The sequence below is a fragment of the Branchiostoma belcheri genome, unplaced genomic scaffold (assembly GCF_001625305.1).
Source record: "Branchiostoma belcheri isolate BF01 breed outbred unplaced genomic scaffold, Haploidv18h27 scaffold161, whole genome shotgun sequence".
Taxonomy (NCBI): Eukaryota; Metazoa; Chordata; class Leptocardii; order Amphioxiformes; family Branchiostomatidae; genus Branchiostoma; species Branchiostoma belcheri.
Window position 1 is genome coordinate 299639 of NW_017803058.1, and position 24072 is coordinate 323710.

A 24072-nucleotide genomic window follows, 5' to 3' on the forward strand; every position below is an offset into this window, starting at 1 on the left:
TAAAATACTGCACAGACACTTAAACAATCCTTTTAAGCAAGCACTAGCATAGGGATACGTCTATAAAGCTTATTGTTTATTTCAATTTCCTTTCGATCCACGGAAAATTCTGAATAAGGGGTGCGTACGTTAATGGGGTTTTTCATTTGAATCTTTCGGCTCCCAGTGCAAGGCCTGCGATCGGCCCCAGATCGGGGGTGCGTACGTTAATAGAGATGCGTACGCTATTGGAATAAATACGGTATAGCATGCAATGTAACAAATTCTGTTGAGCAAGTGGAAAGAAGGTTGAACAGCTTTGTGCGTTTATCGTTGTATACTATGTATAGTGTACAATCCATAATAAAATGTAGTTCGTCTTCAATATCATTAGGACAGAATGGACAAAACCTCTGGTTGTGGGGAATTTTTTTATATCTTCTTAATTCTATATTCAATTTATGTAATATTTTATAAAAGTAGAAGCTCCTTGATGGAAGCAAGTTTTTTTCTTCAAACTGGTTACTGTACAACTGAAGCACTTCCAAATCCGTGGAACATTCACACGATACAGTACACTGTACATGTACATGTACACAGCTGTGCTATGAGGACAGTGTGTTTGTTGACTATCATATCTGTAACAGGGCAGAGGTATGGGGACAAGTACCTACCAGGAATGCCATGCACTTTCACTGTAAACAACACACTGGTCACATAACCAGGTCACAGGGAGGGGGGGCATCAAACAATTCTGTATTATACAGTAACAATGACAGTGTATATAGCTTAATAGCCACATACTGTATGCTTTTCCTAAAAATGTCCATGCATTTGATGATGCTTTACATGTACATTGTAAATGTGAGTCACTGAGGCTTTGAGTTTGATACCAATTTAATTTTGAAATTTCTTGTAGGAAAAAAAATTTCAGAAAAAATTTTTTTTCCAGAAAAAATCTTTTTTTTTTCAGAAAAAAATTTTTTTACAGGAAATTATGAAGCGACAGGGAAATAAAAATAAAAACAGGCTAGGCATCCTTTCATACTCATAGGTCCAAATGCTATGATAAGGAACTATGAAGTCAACATACCAGGCTGCTTTATTCAAACAATGAAATCTGTAAGAAATATAGAAAGGTAAGGACTTTTCTCCACCTGTTGGAGATTTTGCATTTTGGAGTTGATTCAGGAGTTGAAGCCTTTTTTTCAACTGATTAAATTGGTGACTGTGGTCTGATAAATGTACATGTAGAAAACTGCTGGCAATGCAGAACTAGTGACTAGACTTCTGGCTGCTAATGTCTGTCATCACTGGTGATCTATGATGACATATCTGTGGGTATTATAAACTTGGCAATGTAGACGCTTATCTGTAATATTAATCTATCTGTAACGCCTGACTGACCAGGAACACCAGCACTGCTGAGATAAGAAGGTTTGAGTCATGAAAACCACACTGGCAACATCTGTTTTCAGCTATAACTAATAACATTATCAAACCTAAGGCCACAACAATTTAATTTCTTGGTTAACAGATTCGCCGCTTCATTTTTTTCTGATTTGCAAATAAAAATAAAAATTCAGAATCAACTGCAAAATGCTCATATTTTGCCCTGAACAGTTGAAAACAGTCCTTTTCTTACTACTTGTTACAGTCATTCCATCTTTCAATGCAGTGGTATCATTAAAAGTTCAAAATTCATTGTTTAAATTTTGAACCAGCCTGGTGTGTTGACTTCATGGCTCCTATCGTACCCTTTGGGCCATTATAGGATGCCTAGGCCTGTTTTTATTTGTTTTTTGTTTTTTCGCCCACCCGCTCCATTATTTTTGTAGAAAAATCCGTTAACCAAGAAATTAAATTGGTGTGGCCTAACTGACAAAGTTGAAAATAGGTCACACCAACCCTACATTGTGTATATAAAGTCTGGCACTATAAGTACATAATTTATTACAAGCAGGCTTTTAGCTAGGATTTTTTTGGTGGGCGTCCATTTTTTTTTATTGTATGCTATGCACAGTGAAGACATGCTGAGTGCAAGATTTTAGGGGGGCTTTTTTGAAATTCATAATGCTCTCAAACACTACTTTCTGCATTTTCAGGTGTAAATTTGAGTTTTTGCCTTCAGTAAACCATCATTTTTGTATTTATAGTAAGGCTGAAGGGAGGCATGTGTGCATGGCAGGGGTTGGGAGTGGAAAAAATAGGGCGTCTTTAGGGTGTCCTACAAAAAAGTAGGGCGTCCAATTTCTTATTATTTTCAGTACAGGGCGTCCAAAAGACACCCTGGACACCCCCTAGCTAAAAGCCTGATTACAAGATTATATGGACCCTACATTTGGTCCATATAATAATTACAGAGTACTGTGTGTTTGGCATGTTTATAGCTGTTTTCAGGAAATCGTGTAAATGACCACAGCAGTTCTCATATAACTCATTATAAGTCTATATTAAAGAGATCTTGTAAGGCCACACCAATTTAATTTCTTGGTTAACGGATTTTTCTAGGAAAATAATGGAGCGGGCGGGCGAAAAAAAAATAAAAATAAAAACAGGCCTAGGCATCCTATTATGGCCCAAAATGGTACGATAGGAGCTATGAAGTCAACACACCAGGCTGGTTCAAAATTTAAACAATGAATTTTGAACTTTTAATGATACCATTGCATTGAAAGATGGAATGAATGTAACAAGTAGTAAGAAAAGGACTGTTTTCAACTGTTCAGGGAAAAATATGAGCATTTGCAGTTGATTCTGAATTTTTATTTTTATTTGCAAATCAGAAAAAAATGAAGCGGCGAATCCGTTAACCAAGAAATTAAATTGGTGTGGCCTAAGTTAAGTAATAAAGAGATCTGATACATGGATACATGTACTGTAAAGAATTTAAATGTTCTTCAATATTGTATTAACCACACATGTATCTGTTAGAATAGTGGAATGACAATTATGCATCTCTCACAAGGAATATCAGGGTGCGAAATTTATTTTTGAGAATAGATGCACCCAAAAATTGTAGATGTACCCAAAAATTGGGTGCACAAAAAGTTTTTTGGATGCACCATATAAGATAGAATAACTAAAATAGAATGTTTCATTTCTAATGAAAAGTACTACAACAATGATTTTATTATTTTTCTGACTCGTGGATGTTAAGAATATGCTGTATACTACTTTACAAATTCACATATCTAAACCTATGAAAATAGTTGGGTGCGTTGGAGCACCCACAAAAAAAAGTTGATGCACAGCTCCAAATTTGGGTGCACTAAGGTGCACATGCACCCAGTATGTCGAGCCCTGAATATCATATTTGATATAACTGTCGAAATATTCCAAGTTTTTTATTCCTGTGGTAAAATCCCATGTTACATGTTTTGTAAGTTTCTGGTATTTATCCATGTAAACCTGGGTGGTACAAGGCTTGACCATAAAGACCTATCAGGATGGACACTGTTGCCTAGTAACAAGGCCAGAAGGTCAAGTGGTGGGTATCAATTTCCATAAACAGTGTATTTTAGGACAGCCTATGGTAATTGTGATGCTCTAGTGACCCCTGTCCTGTTAGAAACATTTAAACCGTTAGGCCATACCAATTTAATTTCTTGGTTAACGGATTTTTCTAGAAAAATAATGGAGTGGCCGGGGAAAAAAAATAAAAATAAAAACAGGCGCAGGCATCCTATTATGGCCCAAAATGGTACGATAGGATCCATGAAGTCAACACACCAGGCTGGTTCAAAATTTAAAGGATGGATTTTGAACTTTTAATGATACCACTGCATTGAAAGATGGAATAACTGTGACAACTAGGAAGAAAAGGACTGTTTTCAACTGTTCAGGGCAAAATATAGGCGATTATAATCGTAGTATAAGTTGATCAGATTGATTGAACTCACAGTCCTAAGGCCACACCAATTTAATTTGTTGTTTTCCAGATTTTTTCAGAAAAAGTATGAAGCGACAGAGCGAAAAAAAAAACCAGGCCAATGCACCCCGTGATAGCCCGAAATATTACAATATGAGCCATGAAGTGAACATACCAGGCTGGTTTATAATTAAAACAACTTTCAAAAGTTAAAAAAGTTGCATTGCTACATTTGTACATTGAAAAATTTTAACAACTAGGAAGAAAATGACTTTCTTCAACTGTTGGGGCCAAAATATGTCTTTCATCATTGAGCATTTTGCAGTTGATTTAGAAGGAAAATTTTTTTTTGCAAATCAGAAAAAAATGGACAGGGTGAATCCAAGAAACAATAAATTAAATTGGTGTGGCCTAAAGACAAAATAGAGGCTAAATTATGGTGTAAAATCCTAAGCTTCCCTCCCCCCAGGTCTAATCACTTTAATTATGTCCACCTCATGTAGTACCCATCCATTCTGGGACACAGGCCATCCTTTGTGATTAACACATATGTGTGAGAACGTGTAGCACCAGTGTGAGAATGATGTTCTATTGGGCCTGCTTTCAACACCCATGTCTCTGTCCTGTAGTCTCTGATCTCAGACCTTTTGGTGGCTGCAAAGACAGTATCAAATTGGCTAGACACTTACCTATTCGCCAGGCTAGCGTACAAAAAAGTTACCATTACAAAAAAGAGATTCAGATAAAAATGCCTAAACTAAAAACATGCCAAAAATTAGCCAAAGCCTAAACCTCTGTTTGGAGAGTAGTACAGTACCGTTCGCGTTATAGTTACCCTAACGGCCGTTACTAACGCGTTTTTTTTCCGTTACTTTTCCGTTACTTTTCCGTAAGTTTTCCGTAACTTTTGCGTAAGTTTTCCGTTACTTTTCCGTTACTTTTCCGTTAGACTTCTGCATTCATATGCAGGCCGCGGTAACATCACAGAATAATGGGAGGAGTACTAATTTACCTCATGCGGGGCGGGAAATTACCGATACACACCGCTGGAACAGCGGAAGGAACGTTGATCTAGCCTGCATTTTACTATATTGTAACGTTTAAAACGTTTTACGATCACCGGCGCAATTCAATTTGATAGACATTTTCTTTTGTCACTGTTGCCCAGGCAAGCGTTTCTATAGTTTGTCAACTTTGTTTTGCTGTTTTTCTCTGTTAACTTATTTTACCACCGAATAAGCAAACCTACAGTAGATGATCTGAAGTTATAAATGCCCCGGTCCGCCGTACATAATAGGCGGCGGGCGTGAGGTAACGTTAGGGATGTGCAAAAACATCGTGGAAAATTCCTATGACACTACGAAAAAAGGCAGCATTATTTACACGTGCCCACCAACTATTTTTATGGCTAATTATTGACCAGTTTTGGGGAGTTTTTGTTATGTCCTTGGAGTTTTGTTTAGAGTGGGACGGAAAGCCGTGCCGCCACTCCGACTCCATGCACTTCCGTGTTACATTACGTTGTATGTGACCAACAAAATTACGCCAAAGGCACCACAAATCCACATGTACATATATTTTTTTCCCGAAAATTCTTTTGAGTACGCATTTCGTCACTAGGATGTTGCTAATTAGTCGTAGAAATAAGGTAGAAACCAGCGTAAATGTGGCTCTCTCGAGATCATTTCGCGCGGGGAAGGGCGCCCCAGCATGCAACGGGCTTCGTTCTAGCCAATCACAGCGCAGGTCATCTAAGGTGAACCAATCAGAGCGTAGCTACTTGCATATTATAATGAGCATGCTGCCTGCATCACAGGGCGGCCGCGGCCAGGGCGAGCGGCCCTGAGTGCGCGGGAAATGTGTTTTGCAACTATATTTTTACGGGGATTTTCTGACGTTTGACGCTGACTTTGGCACGATATGATCGCACTACCATGTACACGCTACCGTAGGCGGCAAATGAGTGGTCATTTTTATATAATCGTCGAGAAATTTTGGCGTTATGCACCCGGAAGTGAGCCGATCTCAGTTTGCGTTCCCTCGATTTTTGACAGTATCTCCCCTCAAAATAAGAAACAAAACTACCGCTATTAAATAGAACCATGTATTACAATTATCATTTCAAAATGATAGATCTATTATATATTCCTTTATTAACTATGATATCATCATGGTTGTGGAAAGTCCTCAGCTGGCGAACCGAGTCCTTGCGCCGGGAGTGACGGTACATTTTACCGTGAGTAAGCCGCTACTACTACTAGTAACGTTACTAGTAAGCCGCGCGCCTTACAAAAATTATAATAATTTTTCTTTTGTGTCAAAAACCGCCGTGAATTTAAGGCATGAGTTACCGATTTATATTTCTTCTACGGCAGATATTTCTTGTTTCGTCACGTCCCATGACGTCCTGTGAGAGCGGTAGGCCGCCGCTGGTACAAAATGTACAAGACATCGTCTGCCCACTGCACTTTGTTGACATACATTGTATTACACAACGTAATTTTCCGCTAGAAATAACTATAGAATAGCATTAAAAGATAGCACAATTCGCTTCACACAGTCGACACATGGATAAACCACAAAGTTATTTTACGAATCACATGTCCACTTGCCTCTGGTGCTGTTATTTTTCAAGGGGCAACATCGCAACACATTAGCGGACGCCCCAGGAGGTGGCAAATTGCTATTGTCTTGTCGGCGCGCAAAACAAACATGAAATCCGACCCTATCACATTAACGCAAACGGTAACGCGTTAGAAATAATTTCTGACGATTTTCTAACCATTTTCTGACGAAAATCTAACCAAATACTGACGATTTTCTAACCATTTTCTGACGAAAAAATAACTCGTTAGTAACGGGGTACCCGGTTAACTATAACGCGAACGGTACTGTAGTAGCCTCTACCAGGCTTCAGAAGTGGCTGGAAAGAGTAGAAATTGGCCTAATAGGCATAAAATAACATGCCAGGGGAGTTGGTCTGCTGAAGAGAGTACAGTTTGCCACTCCTGAAGCCTGGTAGAGGCTAACTTTCCTGTCCTGTGCAGTCACAGAAATTCAGTACAGAATACAGATGTTTTTTTTCCTTAGAAAGTTTGAAGAGTGATGCTCTTGTCAGGTGCATTATACTTAACATAGATCATTACATGTGTAGTAAGGATTAGGCCATACCAATTCAATTTCTTGGTTAACGGATTTTTCTAAATGAATAATGGAGTGGGTGGCGTAAAAAAAAAACAGGCCTAGGTATCCTATTGATATTATGGCTCAAAATGGTACGATAGGAGCCATGAAGTCAACACACCAGGCTGGTTCAAAATTTAAACAATGAATTTTGAACTTTTAATGATAACACTGCATTGAAAGATGGAATGACTGTAACAACTAGGAAGAAAAGGACTGTTTTCAACTGTTCAGGACAAAATATGAGCATTTTGCAGTTGATACTGATTTTTTTTGCTGCAAATCAGAAAAAATGAAGTGGGCGAATCCGTTAACCAAGAAATTAAATTGGTGTGGCCTTATAGCAGTAAGTGTAGTAGTTGGTTGGTATGTGACCAGACCTGAACATTGTTACAGTTCATTAGGTAGGTGTTCCTGTGAGACATACAAACAGGAAACCGGAGACCATCATTAAGTCTGTGTATTTAACCTGCATTTCAAGTGAAAGTACACTGTACATGCTTTTGTAAGATGCAGCTTCCATAATATGTTAAGTTTATACTACATGTATCAGTGTACAAAATATTTTTTGAACCAGGTTGCAATAAGGCAAAAATTAGGTTGCCCATCAGAATTTTAGGTTGCCCCACCTATAAGTTACTACTTTCCTCAAATTAAGTAATGTTACATACATAAGCCTTTGACAATATTTCTAACAGGCTTTTGGCTTTAGTGAACTGATACTAGTAATAGCCATTAATACCTAAAATTAAAAAGCATCTGCCAGATACAGTGGTGCAAGCCAAGTGGGCATAGTTTGGGGGGGGGGCATTCTTAAACTCCAGGTAGCACACTGGGCTACCTAGGTTCAAAAATAGGTTGCCTGGGGAAACTTGGCAACCAGATATTTTGCACGCTGAATTGTATATATACATATTCATATTTTATTTATTTTTCCACCATGAACTCAATTCACCATTGAGCTCTAGATCTTTTCATATACCATGTCATACATGAAAGATATAGCTATCCTTCTTTTCTGTTGAGTTTTTGGGATTCTATACCCAAGATAGATACCAAATAGGATATACTTTGAACTTCGTCAAAGTTGTCTCTAGTCCAGAGAATTCAGAATGGAACACTGCCAGTTGGCTCGCCCAATGCCGGTTACCCCACCCTTCCAGTTCAAATTCTGAAAATGTCAGGCTTGTCATCTACTTTGTGATTGGACGTAACCTAGCGCCGACCCCTCCAATGACTCAGGTCAAACAAGTTCACCTACAAATTCTTGATACGCATTTTTTCCCTTGACTTTGAACTACCAGTATATTGATTATATGCTACTGTAAGCATTGTGGTTTAGTTATGGCTTCACCACATAGTGGTGAAGTCATATTGTTTTTCCTCATGTTTCTTCTTCTCCTCCGTCTCCTTCATTTTTGGGCCAAATAACATGAAATTTGGCATGAAGGTACAGTGGCCAAATACCCCCAGGCGTTTTTTTTTCCATTTTCTTGATACAGGCTTTTGCCTGTACCAACAGTTAGCATTATGCAAATAAAAATCCTAACCAATAATATAGGGGATAGCCATCCAACTGTTGCATTCTTAGTTATATGTCACTTCATACTACATATATTTATATCAATATAAAGCATTGTTTTCCCTTGTATTTCTCCTTCTTTCCCTGCCATGTTGTGAAACGTGGTGAAGCCATGCTACATTTGCTTCAAAGCAAATTTCAGCCTTTCTAGTTGGTCTTAGATCTAGTATAATGACATTATTTATGTGCCTGTCCTTGCCTATGGGCTGATTGTCTGGCATGTAGAATACTGTAATTCCTGATTTTTTTGCAGCTCTTTTAATTTCACCGTTTTCACTGTCATTTCTGTACCGTGAACTTATCATTACTGTTATCAAATCATATGTCTTTCATCCCCCTTTCTAGACTTGAAGGTTAAGTTCGGTGAATATGTCAATTTTTCTCAGACTGTGAAATTTGGCTACTGTGAAGATAGAGGGAATTACAGTAATCTACCATCATCTCCATTCACCACAGGAAATTAGATTTTATGGAGACAGTCACTGCAATGTTTCCCTCTAATCCAATTTTTGGTTCCTGTCATATGTACGTATTTGGCAATAAAAGATATTTTGTTCAGGAAATGTATTGACAACAAATTTTCCTCTCACTTTTGTGGTTTATCGTAGAAAAGGAAGTGGCAGATTTGCTATTTGATTTACTGTTGTGTGGAAATTATTCTTATTTTTTATTTGAAGCTTCCTATAAATTGTTCTTTTCCACCAATTCAAGAATCTGCTTGTTAATTTTGAGCATAGAGATAGAACTAGAATACAACCTCCTTGTTTTGAGCAAAAGTAGAAGCAAGGAGGTTAAATCCTTTTGATTTTAACTCCATGGTAGAAGTTGCCAACTTTGCAGCCTCCATAACATGCCAAAAAACTGGGGGTATTAGGGTTCTTCAAGGTCTTTGGGATCTTTGATGTGCTATTTTCTGATTGCATATAGACGACATGGCCGGCCTGGTTGAATTACCCCTGTTTTTAGAACTGGGCTAATCAGAAAACAGCCGAAGACCACCAAAACCCCAGTTCTATAAGCCTGCTACGGAGGCTACCATTTAGTACCAACATTGCCTGATATATTCACAGGTGCTATTTGACCCGCATTTGGTGCCTTCTTTACTTTGCAAATACCCATGTCATGAACTGTTTGAGTTTGAGTCATGTTTGGTGCTGAAAGTTGGAAACAAACACTGCAACAGTTGGCTTTCAAAAGAGTAGGACTTGTGTTCTAGTTGAGGCAGACAAATTTAAGAAGAAAACAAAAAAAAACAACCTCTTGAAATATAGCTAACATTTTCAGCTTCCACAGTATAATTTGAAAGCTGTGAATAATTTCTTTAGGCCACACCAATTTAATTTGTTGGTTCTCGGATTCGCCTCTTCGTCTTTTTCTGATTCGCAGAAGAAGAAAAAGATTCTGGTTCTGAATCAACTCGAAAATGCTTATATTTTGTCCCCAACAGTTGAGGAAAGTCCTTTTCTTCCTAAAGCTACTTGTTCCAGCTATGTTAATGCTATCGTAGCATTTGGGGCTATAAGTATAATAGGTTGCCTAGACATGTTTTTATTTTTTTCGCCCTGTCGCTTCATATTTTTTCTGAAAAACTTTGAGAACCAGCAGATTAACTTGGTATGGCTTTAGGTTGGTGAATGATTGAATAGTAAAGTTCTTTATTCACAACCACTTGTTTAACTAGAGCTGATGTTTCGATGACCGTCTGTCATCTTCATCATGACAGAGCAGGGCTCAAAATATTTTTTTTTTTCAGTAACTGTTGGAACTTCCTGAAATTAAAAACATTTTATACGGCACATAAAGGACATGTACCAACTGTCTGAGAGCAATAAATTATATTCATTTTGCATATTTGTTTCCTTTGATTATCCTGTATGATATGTAAAGTAAATGTGCTGCTTTATATTAGATAATGTACCGGTATGGTTAATTTTTACTTCTTTGCCTGCAGTGTGCCCCCCTCCCCCTCCTGCACTAGGTGCAAAATTGCATATTCAAACTATTATAAAGTGCAAATCTTGAAAATCATGTGCATTTTGCACATTGTACATGGGTATTTCGAGCCCTGCAGAGGCTCATCAAACACATAATGGTTGCCCCGATGAAGATGACAGATGGTCATCAAAACATCAGGTCTTGTTGAACAAGTGGTTGTGTAATTTTTATCCTATCTTGAAGTTTGAATTCAGAATTTGCATTCATCACAATCATCACAGGTCTATTCCCTTTCTAGATGATATCCAGAATGTACTTGCTAGATGTTAATGTCATATTCGTGGTCACTTAGCTGAAATTCATGGTCACTTAGCCAAAATTCATGGTCACTTAGCTGAAATTCATGGTCACTTAGCCAAAATTCATGGTCACTTAGCCAAAATTCATGGTCACTTAGCCAAAATTCATGGTCACTTAGCCAAAATTCATGGGCATCTAACCATGTTAGCCTGCATATGGCATGTTTCCAGTATCAATTATGATCTGATTAATATATAGCAATAAAACACCAAGAAGGGTATAATAGGATTTAATATTGGTTTGTGGTTTTATTGTGAAAGTACTAGCGAAATACAATGTAATTTACCACAGTAGGTCATATACATGTAAAGTGTGAAATAATAATACGTTAATATTCTATTTATCTTAAAGAGCTGCTGACTTCAAACTGAATTATGTATCAGATTCTGATACAATAAAGCTGTGTACTTTTGTAATACATGAACTTGTGCTTTATTATTGATTATGAAAAATACTGAATCTAAGAATTAAAAATGTCAGTAAGAAAATGTATAAATAAAAGAATTTATACGAATAGAAGGTATAGAAATAGAATAGAATGTTTGATATTGATTTTTAAGTTGTATGATTGATCTGTATTTGTAATGTTTGTATTTTCCAGCCATAGACAACTATGTGAGCAAGCTTCCTTGTGGGGTCAATCTACAGATTGGAGAGACAGTGCAGATTTTAGAAGAATGTGCAGGTATGAGTCACATCACTTATATATGATTCTTCCTCAAATAATTGATACTTGTTATGAAATGACCATTTACTAATCCACAATCCATAAATCCACACCATTTATTGATCCTGAACTAAGTTGAAGTGACAAATAAATTTCTGCGCGAAAAAATGTACATGTACTTGTAACATGTAACAACTGTAAGTTAGGCCACACCAATTTGATTTGTTGGTTGTCAGATTTTTCCTGACACACAACATGAAGTGAATATTCATTCATTCAACTACATTTGCAGGAAGACAAGGAGCTTTCTTCAGCTATTTGGGTCAAAATATGAGCATATTGGAGTTAATTCAGAACCTTAATCTTTTTTTTTTTTTTTCAAATAACAAAAATTGAAGCGGGTGAATCCGAGAACCAATTAATTATATTTGTGTGGCCTTATATCATAGTTGTATAACGATTGTTGTCACGATAGTATTGAACTTGAATTGTTGTTTTAACAATTAAAATTACATTTTTCAGGATGGTACAGAGGCTTTTCTTTGAGGAACAAGGAAAAAAAGGTGAGGATTTCTACGTCTATTGTCACATTTGTACCTGTATTTTTTTAACACTATGTAGTTACTGTTACTGTAGTATTAAGATCAAATGCGATTTCAGGGCAGCAAAACTGGAAATATTCTGAATAATGCAATTTTTGTGATATTGACACATACTGCTTCACATCAGCACATTTGAATCAGTATTTCATCCTTTTGGGCCTTTAAAACTGCAGAAACAAGCCCCAGGATGAGTCCTTTATTTTCTGGGTGGTACCCTACAATCAGCCAAGAGCCCTTCCACTAAAACCATTTTCCGTCAGAATTTTTGGTCCATGAGGGTCAATATACATTGGGATAATGTAGTTTCAACTCAGTATGTAGATAAATGACCAGACTATTGGCTTTGAAAAAATTGGGTTTCAAAGCCCTAAAAGCTGCACTGGATGCCTTTAAGAGATGTACATGTATTTCAGGATGCCTATATTTATATCATTCAGTTAAAAAGAAGGAATACATGATGTAGTAGATATCCTGGGTTATCTTGTAGGCCATGTGTTGAGAACTAGATACATGCAACATTGTAAAGCACACTGGCAGCATTCCAACTGGGCAAAATCACAACAACTGATATTTGACTTTGGAAGTCATGCTGTGTCTAGAATGTGTAATGTTGTTCAAGGGTATGATGACAGCTAGATCAGTATCTATCAAAACATTGTAGATGTTGTCATCACCGGATATATAGAACTCATCTCCAAGTGACAAGTATGCTCACATAGCTGGTGTGTTACGCCGATGGGCGGTTATACCGGCTATATCAATACAGATACAGATTGCTTAGGCCGACTTTAGACTGACGACGGTTAAATAGTCGTACAAATGTTTATCGTCAAGATGTCGCTACTTCTCCATAACGAACCGATCTGCCGATCCACATTTCCCGGCCAATATAGCCAGGCCGACGGCAGCACCGAATGCCGGGTTCAAACCCGGAGTATTGCCCCGCTCGGTACATGTGCCTCATACCCCTTCTTTGCTGGGCACAAACTCTGCGTCTCGTCTACGGGACAACACGAGTTAAAAGCAGAAGAAAAACAATCTGCTGCAGCATGCCGAAAAAGGGGGCTCTCTTGCCATTTTGAATCAGCGCGTGGCGTGCTATGCTGCGCTGCGGGTGTCCGCCACACTTCCTGGTCATGTGTCTAAAGCCAGCCGTCGCCCACAACGATTGTCGTGCGATCGTATACCATCGTCAGTCTTAAGTTGGCTTTAGTCTGTTTAGAATTCACTCAAAGTTATTGAGTTACAGAGCTTTTGAGGATTCTTTCAGTCTGACTTTAGGAAGTGTGGATCATGGTAAAAACTGTTCAGAAATAATAGCCATTGCAGAATATCTTATGTCATTCTGTTTCTGAAGTAAACGATTAAAAGAAAATGTTTGGAAGACTACCTATTTCATTAGCTGACAGTTGGGGCCAGTTTTTATTTTTTCCTTTTTAAAAACCTCTGATTTTTTATTTCCTCCTATCAAAGCTACATGGTTCTATTTCTACAAATCAAACCAAAAGCAGTAGTGCTGGTTAACGATTGACGATTAAGAGAAAAAGTTCAGAAGAAAACCTATTCCATTAGGCCACACCAATTTAATTTCTTGGTTAACGGATTTTTCTAGAAAATTAATGGAGTGGGCGGGCGAAAAAAAAGGAAAAACAGGCCTAGGCATCCTATTATGGCCCAAAATGGTACGATAGGAGCCATGAAGTCAACACACCAGGCTGGTTCAAAATTTAAACAATGAATTTTGAACTTGTAATGAAACTACTGTATTGAAAGATGGAATAACTGTAACAACTAGGATGAAATGGGCTGTTTTCAACTGTTCAGGGCAAAATATGAGCATTTTTGCAGTTGATTCTGAACCAGTATCTTTTTTTTTTCTTGCAAATCTGAAAAAAATGAAGCGGGCGAATCTGTTAACCAAGAAATTAAATTGGTGTGGCCTTAGCTGACAGCTGTAGAAGTAGGTCATCCATTGATGTCCAATTTTTGGACAGGGCGCTGTCTTACAATGTAATCTGTGAAATCTTTCTCCACGTAGTGGAAGGCTATAACATTGAACATCAAAGGACCAGGCCTTACAGGCCACTGCACAAACCCAAAAGAATTTGTTCCTGTCGATAGAACGACTGCCAAGACAGATTCACTGATTACTTTGTGTGTAAAGAATTCCCTGTGGACGTTAGTGTATTATTAGTTTTTAAAAACTTCCTATTTTTTATTTCTTCCTAAGATACACGACTACACTTCTCTAAATCAGACCAAAAAGCAGTAGTATTAGAAAGTTTGGTATTCTTAGAAAACAATCAGCCTGCTTTGGAATGTCAAACAAAAACACATGAATGGTTCATTGCCATGGTAACACCCAATTTGTATCCACGAACAGCTTCCTGAAGTGGTGATGTCTGGGGCTTTACAAAAAACTAAGCCATTTGTTGATGAACCATGGGAGACATGGCATTGTCCTGTCTTCTTCTGATTTGAATATGGATGAATGTTAAGTGGGACAACATCCACCTATTATGAAAGAGAGAAAGACAGACACCAAATAACTGTAAATGACGTTATATTCGTGGTACTTTTATATTCGTGGTTTTTGTGGTCACTTCTATACTGCGAATTTGTCAATACCACGAAGAAATACATTTGTAATTCGCTTTAAAATTCTTTTTCCTACTCCTTCCTCCACCACGAACATATACTAGTAGTTCTGCGAACATGTCCATTTTTCTCAGACTGCGAAATTTTGCCACCACAAATATAACGTGATTTGTACATGTAGAAAAGAACTAACTTTCCTTATGAAGCAAGTTTAAACTGTAATTTCCAACACAACAAATCTCACAAATTTTCGACTGTACAACTCCAGTCTTTGTTTATTTTTGTTTATTGTTTATTGTCCTTTCGCACATAAAAAAAGTAATGGTATAAAAAGAAATTATGTACAATCAAATACATGCAGGAGAGCCCAAGAAACCAGGAGGTTTATCTAGTGGGCTCTCCCAAATCCTGTTGATGATCTCATATTTACAACATTATTTACGTTAACAATTAACATGCATGTCTTAAGGGACAAACAAGAGAAAATTAACTCAAACAAGATAATATAAAGTTAACACGGCCAAACTAAATATCTAAACAATAAAGTAAGACAATCAAAAACATATCGTATTCAACAAAAAATACATTTCCATTAGTCAAATCATAAGTTAATATGGTAAGAACAACATAAGAAACCAATATTAACGCAAGGAAAATATCGTAGCATAAGAAAACAAGGAAAACAAAAGCAAATCAGGAAGTGGTAGATGGCTTCTCTATTAGGTCAGTTTTTAAATGTCGTTTGAAAGTTGGAAGGGATTGGCAATTCTGCTGTGAATGACTTATACTGTTCCAAATTAACGGGCCTCTAAACATTATCGTAAACTGTTTCATATTTGATTTTGTTAGGATTGGCCTTAAATCATTTTGCTTTCTGGTACTGTAACTGTGGATATCTGAGTTGTATTGAAATATGTCCTTGAATTGAACTGGTAATTGTGAACTTTTGTGTAAGACTTTGTGGACGAAAATTGCTGTTTGGAGTTTATTTATGTCGTACACTGTTAAAATTTTCAAGTTGTAAAATAGAGCCGCAGAGTTAGCAAAAAATGGGACATTAGATGCAATCCTAACGAAGCGCTTCTGCAGCTGATGCAGCGGTCGGATTGAAGTAGTGTATGTACTAGCCCAGACTATATTACAATATGTTAAGTAGGGATAAATCAAAGTATAGTACAGAGTGATAAATATTTTACGTGATAGGCAACTTGCAACTTTTCTTATTATACCAATGTTCTTATAGATTTGTTTACAAATACGGTCAATATGAAACTTCCATGTGAGTTTCTCATCAATTAGGACTCCTAGAAACCGTGTGTTACATACCTGTTTGATTGGTTTATTGTCTATGTATATATTAGCTATTTCTTTGTCGTATTTTTTACTTCTACCTGTGAAAATAATGAAGTTCGTTTTATCTATGTTAAGAGACAACTTATTTAACTTAAACCAGTCGTTTAGTTTACATAGCTCTTCATTAACGGTTGTTATTAGTGTATGAAAATTATTGTGAGAATAGAAAAGATTAGTATCATCGGCAAATAATAGAGTGAAGAGTTTGACTGATACCAGGGCAAGATCATTGACATAAATCAGGAACAAAAGAGGACCGAGTATAGATCCTTGTGGGACTCCGCATGTTACTGATTTTAGAGATGAAGTGAAGTTATTACTCGAAACATACTGCATTCTATCGGACAAATAATCTTTTAACCATTGAAGGGCTGTACCTTTGAAGCCGTAAGAGTTTAGTTTGCTAAGTAATATTTTGTGATCCACAGTATCGAAAGCTTTCGATAAGTCGAGGAATATCCCGATACTGAATTCGTTTTTTTCCAAAGCTGACGTAATTTTATTTATTAGTTGTAATAGGGCCATATATGTTGAGTGGTTTTTACGGAATCCATATTGGTGTGTGTATAAAATGTTGTTATTTTCAAGGTGCTTCAAGATTCTGTTATACACTATTTTTTCTAAAATTTTTGAGAGTGCTGGTAAGATAGAAATTGGTCGATAATTTGTAAACACACATGGATCACCGGCTTTATAAAGCGGGATTACCTTGGCTACTTTTAAGTCGGAGGGCACTTTTCCTGTCTCTAAAGAAACTTTAAAGACATGAGTAATGGGTTCTAGGATTTCTGCATTAATCTGTTTAAAGTAGTTGCATTAATTTCTATCCTTACCAGGGGCAGCATTTTGAAGATTGTTAATTATGTCATGAATTTCTGCTGTGCTAGGTGCGTCAAATAAGTTGATGGGAGGAATATCATTTTGTACGTAGGATGATGGAGATTGGTCAGTCTTGTCTATTTTACTTGCCAGGGAAGGGCCGATATTTACAAAAAAATCGTTAAACTTGTTAACTATATCTTACTTTATTTGTATTTCATTTCCCCATCTATAAACTTTGAAGGAAGAGTAGACACTGACCTTTTCCTGTTTAGAAGTTCATTTATAGTTTTCCAAGTATTACGTATGTTATTTGAAGCAGCTTTAAACCTATTCTGATAGTATTGCTTCTTAGATGTACGAATTAAAAAGTTGAATTTGTTTCTATATGTTTTATATGTTTGTAATGTTGAAGGGGTGGGGTTCTTGAGGTACTTTCTATAAAGCTGATTTTTCCTGTTAGAGGACTTGCGTAATCCCTTTGTGAACCAGGCTTTGTTAACGTTGTTATCCAAGTTTCTTCTTGTTGAGATTGTTTTAAGGGGAAAACATTGTTCGAAATGGGAATTAAAAATTTCGAGAAATTTACTGTAAGAAGTGTTTGCATCAGTATTACAATACACAGATTCCCAACTTTCCACTGATAAGAGAGCTTTAAATTTATCGATATTACATTGATAAAACTTACGGAAACGATGTACTTGTCCTTTTGATGGTCTATCTGTTTTCATGAAGGAGGTAATGCAGAATACAGGTAAGTGATCTGAAATATCTGTAACAAGGAGACCTGCTGAGTGAGGATTGATCATCGAGTTTGACATAATGTTGTCTATTAATGTAGCCGATCTATTTGTTATCCTAGATGGCTTGGTTATTGTAGGGTAAAATGTGCACGAATATAGGGTGTTTAGAAAGTCAGCACTTAAAGCGTGGCTTTCGTGTTTGAGAAGATCTATGTTAAAATCACCAAGCAAGTAGCAAAGTTTTCCTTCTTTGTTGATTGCATCTAGAGTTGAGGAAAGATAACTTATAAAGTTCTTAATGTCGGTGTTGGGTGGACGGTAGATGCAACCTAATATAATACCTTTTTCCATTGGAGATGAGGAATGTGGGATTTCTATAAAGATGGATTCAATCATATCTTCATCTATTTGGATGACAAGGTCTTTTCTCTCAATGTATTCCAAGCTCTGCTGTATAAAAATGGATACCCCGCCCCCAATTCTGTTAGTTCTACAACTGTGTAAGGAAGTATAGTTAGGGATGTCATAAAGGTGGGAAGTAGAGTCATTGAGCCAAGTTTCGGTCAGGCCAATGGCTGAAAACTCATGCTGCAAAGTTGATAAGTAATGAATGAAATTGTCATAATTCCGTGGAAGGCTCCTAATATTAAAATGAAACAGTGAGAAATTTGAAGTTTCACAAGATACCTTTTCGCACAGATCCTTAAATGAGTTTTCTGAATAGTATTGGCAGGAATTGTTTGAGGAGTTATTGAAAAAGTTTAGGTCAGGATCCCACTTGTCTGTGTATTTAGATTCATTGCCATGTTCATCGTTCAACAAAAAGGGGTTAAACATCAAATTATCAACTTCAAATGGATACATACCTGTGGTTTGTGTTCCTTGTTTTCCTGCTTTTGGGGATGAAATTGACTCAGTCATATTGATACTTAGAAGACAATATTACACAAAAATACAGAGGGGAAGCAAAAAAATACTTTATTACATATCATATATATCATGCTTCTTTCTTTCTGATCACCAGTTTGTCATAGTTTATCACGGCGTAGTCACCACGTTGTCTTGCCGCTTTCATAGCTGGCACTAAGTTCTGCTCTACGTTTCCGTACTTGTTCGGAGAAGTCCTCGTTGATAAATATAGTAGTGTTTTTGAGAAGTGATCTAGATTTGCTCAAGATGAGCTGTTTGTCTTTAAATCGGAGGAGTTTCACCACGATTTGTCTGGGGCGTTGAGAATCCCTCTTGTAGGGGCCGTTACGATGTGCTCGTTCTATCTCGATTGTCTTCGGATCGAGCTGCAGGTTTTTTGAGAGGAGATTCCGGACCTTTTCCTCAGACTCCGCCCATGTTTCCTTACTGCTGTCGCCCTCCACTCCATCGATGACAATGTTGTTCCTGCGACTTTGATTTTCCAGGTAATCCATTTTCTTTGCAAGTTCTGGTGTATCTTGAGACTTGCCACACTTCATAGACTCAATGGTGGTCTGCAGGATGTTGGCTTCTGAGCGTGCTTCTTTCAGAGATGATTTGAGAGTGTCGACTTCTGACTGCGTGTACTGTAGTGAAGACTTGAATTCTTGGACTTCACGTACAAGAGAATCAATGCGTTTGTTAGCTGAATCCATCAGCATTTGCGTGAAGGATTGAAAAAGAGCCTCCTGTCTTTTCAACAGATCTTCATAGTAGGCTTTGTTTTGTTCCATCATTTCCTTCATTACCCCTACTGTAACAACCTCGTCTTCTGGAGGATTTTTCTGACCGCGAGGCATGGTTGAAAATGGAAGAAGTGCTTATGTTTATAAATTGGAACGAACTCACCGATTTTCTTCCTAAGTCCTTTTGTTGGAGAGATTGAGCGGTAACAACATTCAGGGTTGAGGTGAGGGAAGACGCCAGCTTGCGAGATGCTAATTCACTCAGGCTGTCGCACACCTGGGAATTTCCCGCCAAGTAACACGGCGGGGGCTCCACTAAGGGAGCCCGCTGCGGTTGTTCGGCTTCAGACTAGGTGACACAGATGTCGTGACGGTCTTTGTGACTGCTTCTCCCGCGTCGTTTGGATGATGTGCGTCGAGGACGTCAAAAGAGTGCACAAAATGACCCAGAGATCCGTTCAGACTTGGTCAGAAAGTTGTACGTTTACAACTTCAAAGCAAATGTAGCACTACTGTGTACTATATTGACGTAAGGATAGTAAAAACTGAGAAGATCAGAGGATCAAAAAGCAGACGCGGCCATCTTGGAATGTCAAGGAATGAACAATATACCGCTTCCGTGACATCACGCAGATAACACACGTGACTCCGTGAGCAGTGGATCATAGGTTGCAGAAAGTCTGTGGCGCCCCCCGTCTCTGTTGAGGGATGGTTGTAATGCCCTGATGTAGATGGCCTCTTTAATCCCTCGTGCAAAAAACTAAGTTAAACTTTCCTTTGTACATACATGTACTCCCAATATCTGTTACAATTTTTCTCATACTATCAGAAATATTGTTGTATTGATTACCCTACATGTAAATGTGGCTATCATAGTGAAACAACCGAACACTACTTTCTACATTGTAAACTTTATTCCAGTCAAAGAAGTACTCTGTTATCATCTCTCTCCAACATAGTAGAGCTACAGCATCTCAGTGACAGTTCCCTATGTTCCTTACTACGTCGAAGGTTGACATCACTCTCACACCTACAAAACTGTAATGTTTTTGATATAGTCCAAAACTTCATTTACCGTACGGGTAGATTCTCGTAATTGATAGATCACCAACTTGTCTTGTTTGTATTTATCTTGGTTTTACCCACCTTGTATTGTTGTAATTATGCATGTATCTTGTCTATGTGTTTTACACTCGTTGTATGTTTTGAGTAGAAGGTGTCATATAAAAATAAGCAAATTTTGCTTTTTGCCTCATACTCAATAAATATATGTGAATAAAAAAAATGTAATCTTTCCCTCCCTGACATACTTGTATTAAGTGGATTATCCCTTTACTAGGCTTTAGAAAGGGATTGAGTGTTTGTATCCACATTTCTGGACAAGTTGCCAAAGCTGACTCCCCATGTCGGCTGGTGTATCCTGCCTTTTGTGAACACAGTGTCTGGGAGTCCTGTTTGTCCTGGAGACCTGGGGCCTGACCCGGTGTACCACCAGTCATGTTCACTGAACTTACAATGGATCCTTGTGTTGGAACAGTAACATCACAGGGCTCGAAAGGCTTTTCTTCTGCATACCTGCACAAAATTACAGTGTTCCTTCACCACTGAACATTGAAAATTACACGCATGTACCTTAAATTGCACCACTCAGGAATGTAGGAAGTGTGGATCATAATAAAAACTGTTCAGAAACAATATTACAGAATAGCTTTCATACTTGTCAATGCAGCAAATAAAAATCCACATACACCTATATGTGCATGTAATCATATATGATACATATACATGTACATGTACATGTAGGTGTACATGTATGTGTACATGTATGTGCAGGGCTTGAAATTCATTTTTGGGAATAGGTGCACTGGTGCACAAAACCGAAAAAATTGGGTGCACAAAAAATTTCTTGGGTGCACCATAAGATTCAGCAAAAACTGAAATAGTTCCATCCGTAAATAATTTCATCAGGTTGGTAAATGACTGAATAGCAAAGTTCTTTCTATCACAACCATTTATTTTTCAAGCCGACGTTTCGATGACCTTCTGTCATCTTCATCAGGGCAATACTGACTGGTTTACTGTGCACTGACTAAAATAGTTTCATTTTTAAAGAAAACTACTATAACAATGATTTCATAATATTTTTCTGACACTTAGATGTTAGGAATATGCTGTATACTACCATAACCTTTTCTTTGAAAATATTTGGGTGCACCAAGGAGGTTCAAAAGGTTTTGAACCTCCTTGGGTGCACTGGTGCACCCACAGAAAAAAAATGGGTGCACAGCTCCAAATTTGGGTGCACTAAGATGCTCATGCACCCAGTATTTCCAGCCCTGATGTGGATTTTAAATTTATAACCCCAGTAAATGGGCACAGCTTGAATTTTCCCTTCCCTAACCTGGTGGTATTTGGAGCCCTGCCTTGTGTACTGTATGTGTATCTGGGACTTTGATCCGTGAAGGAGACAGGGTGAATGCTAAACAAGCACATGCTTTCATCTCCTTCTCTGTTTATGGTTTTGTATAATTGGTTCAGGTTCAGCTTCAGGTTCATGGCTAGTTCATCAGTTCTGTCTGAACCTGAACTCCCTAACTGTTCAAGTTTAGACATTGAGTTAAATTTAATTGAATTATTCAAATTTGTACAATGTACTTGCATTGCTGTACAACTACAAGATGAATTGTAAATTTTTTTTCATCCATACTCTCATCATTACTATGTGGTAATCTTGTTATTTTGTTTTACACTGGTTGTAAATTCAAGATCATTCATATTCTGTCCTTCAGGGTGTTTTTCCAGCATCCTATGTCCACCTGAAAGAGGTCAAAGTGGAAAATATAGGGTAAGGATTTATTAATAAGTATAATATAGTAGTACTAGTAAGAAGTAAAACTACACATAATGTCATATACACTTTGTACAGTACTGAAACTGTCTGTATAATTTAGATAAAGACAAAATTCATCCTTTACTTTACAATAGATTTTAATCATTCAAGTATGTTTACCTTTTTATTAATGAAATTATGAATGACCTGATTTTATGCTAATATACATGGCATTTTCTGAAGAAATGGTGATAGTTTCTACATAGTTTCTAAGGACTACATGTCATGTACATCAGTAGTCAGTAAAGGAAGACAAAAACCATTAACTTTCAATTGTTTGATATGAGGTAAACATTGTAGGCATGTTCAAAAGACCTTGTAGAATCCGTTTTGTATGCTTTTGTTTTGTATGACACATTTGAAACTAGGCGAAGGAGGATTTGTTACTCTTTCTTAAAATGATTATTTTCCTCCCATTACGCAATCATCATTTCTCTTACTAAGATCTGATGCCTTTTACAGGAACTCTTTCTTCCGAAAGACTTACAATTTACTATGCATCCAGGTTTTTTCTGTATTATTTGTATGTCTCTAGAGCTTTATATTTTTTTAAATGATGTACTGTGTTTTATGGGATATAAATGAATGAATGTTTTGATTGCAGGCAATATGAAACAGTGAGTCCTGTGGAAGACCCCACAGTGCTGGAGGTGACATCAGTGCTCAGGGAATGGGGACAGATGTGGAAGAGACTTTATGTGGTAAGGAACCAAGTCTACTGTAGATGTCACAAGCCAGAACATCTGAATTTACATGTATATGGAGATTGCTTTGTATTAGACAGTGTTGATTTGATTATATGTTTGACATCCACGTGTGCATGAAGTTTTGTCCGTCTCCAAAAAAGTTTTCTACAATGCTGTGAACCATACAAACCAGCTGCAGAATGAGAAAGTATATGTCGTAAGTTGCAAAGAAATATGATATTGGAAAATGATACTAACTGTAGGGACTCAAACCGACAAGAATACAAGATTACAATTACATGTATTAAATTAACTTCTATCAATAGTATCATATTATATATTACGTTACATCAGTACTTCACATTAGTTATGTTGTTACCATACTATATTACATTGTTACATATTTCGTGTAATGTAATATAATAGTATCATAATATAATAAAAGTTTGTAATTGTAATTGTAATGTTGTATTCTTGCCGGTTTGAGTCCCTCCTTCCAGTGGGACCAGCCACCTGTTCGTGTCTGCATTGTGTTCGAACAGGTGATCTATACAATGTTCCTGCTCGAAGGAAGGGGCTCTAGAATCGGCAGTTACATGTATATGTTGAAATAAAGTTCAGCTGATCCCTGGTCATTGTCATGTGTAGACATGTACATGTTTTTGTTACACCTGTACTGTACATGTACATTGTATCTGTTGTGTATAGGAGCGACAGATCCAGCTGTTCCACACAGTCAAGAAACTGATGTTAGAACTGATCCAGATGAGGAGGCAGCTCATGTCAGGGACACTCACACAGGTAATCCTCTATATCCTATATTATCTGACGTGTGTACATGTCAAGGCCAGGCTTTCAAGGCACAAAAGAACTCACCAGTGGGGCGAACAAGATAATCTACAATAGACTGAACTGCCAAAGAAAGTACATGTCATGTATTTGCATGATAGATGTTTAGAGTTAACCTTGTCTGAAAGTTTATATCTGATGAAATATACCGGTAGTTGAAAATATAGTGGAAGAACCATAAAAACTATCTTGATTATATCTATGATGGTGTCATTCTTTTAGTCTAAGAAGATAATGAGCATATTTCTTTCCCCCATAGGACCAAATCAGGGAACTCAAGCTGAGAATTACATCAAAGAT

At 37.3% G+C, this 24072-nt stretch overlaps 1 protein-coding gene across 3 annotated transcripts in view; it reads left to right on the top strand.

Moving 5' to 3' along the window:
• LOC109466257 (dedicator of cytokinesis protein 3-like) overlaps positions 1–24072 on the top strand; it is an 85494-nt gene that overhangs the window by 7637 nt on the left and 53785 nt on the right. For all 3 annotated transcript variants that reach the window (XM_019763934.1, XM_019763935.1, XM_019763936.1), the window contains exons 2-6: positions 11512–11595; positions 12100–12140; positions 22137–22192; positions 22842–22938; positions 23632–23724. In XM_019763934.1, the coding sequence (XP_019619493.1) occupies positions 11512–11595; positions 12100–12140; positions 22137–22192; positions 22842–22938; positions 23632–23724 (371 nt within the window). The remainder of the gene's footprint in view (positions 1–11511; positions 11596–12099; positions 12141–22136; positions 22193–22841; positions 22939–23631; positions 23725–24072) is intronic.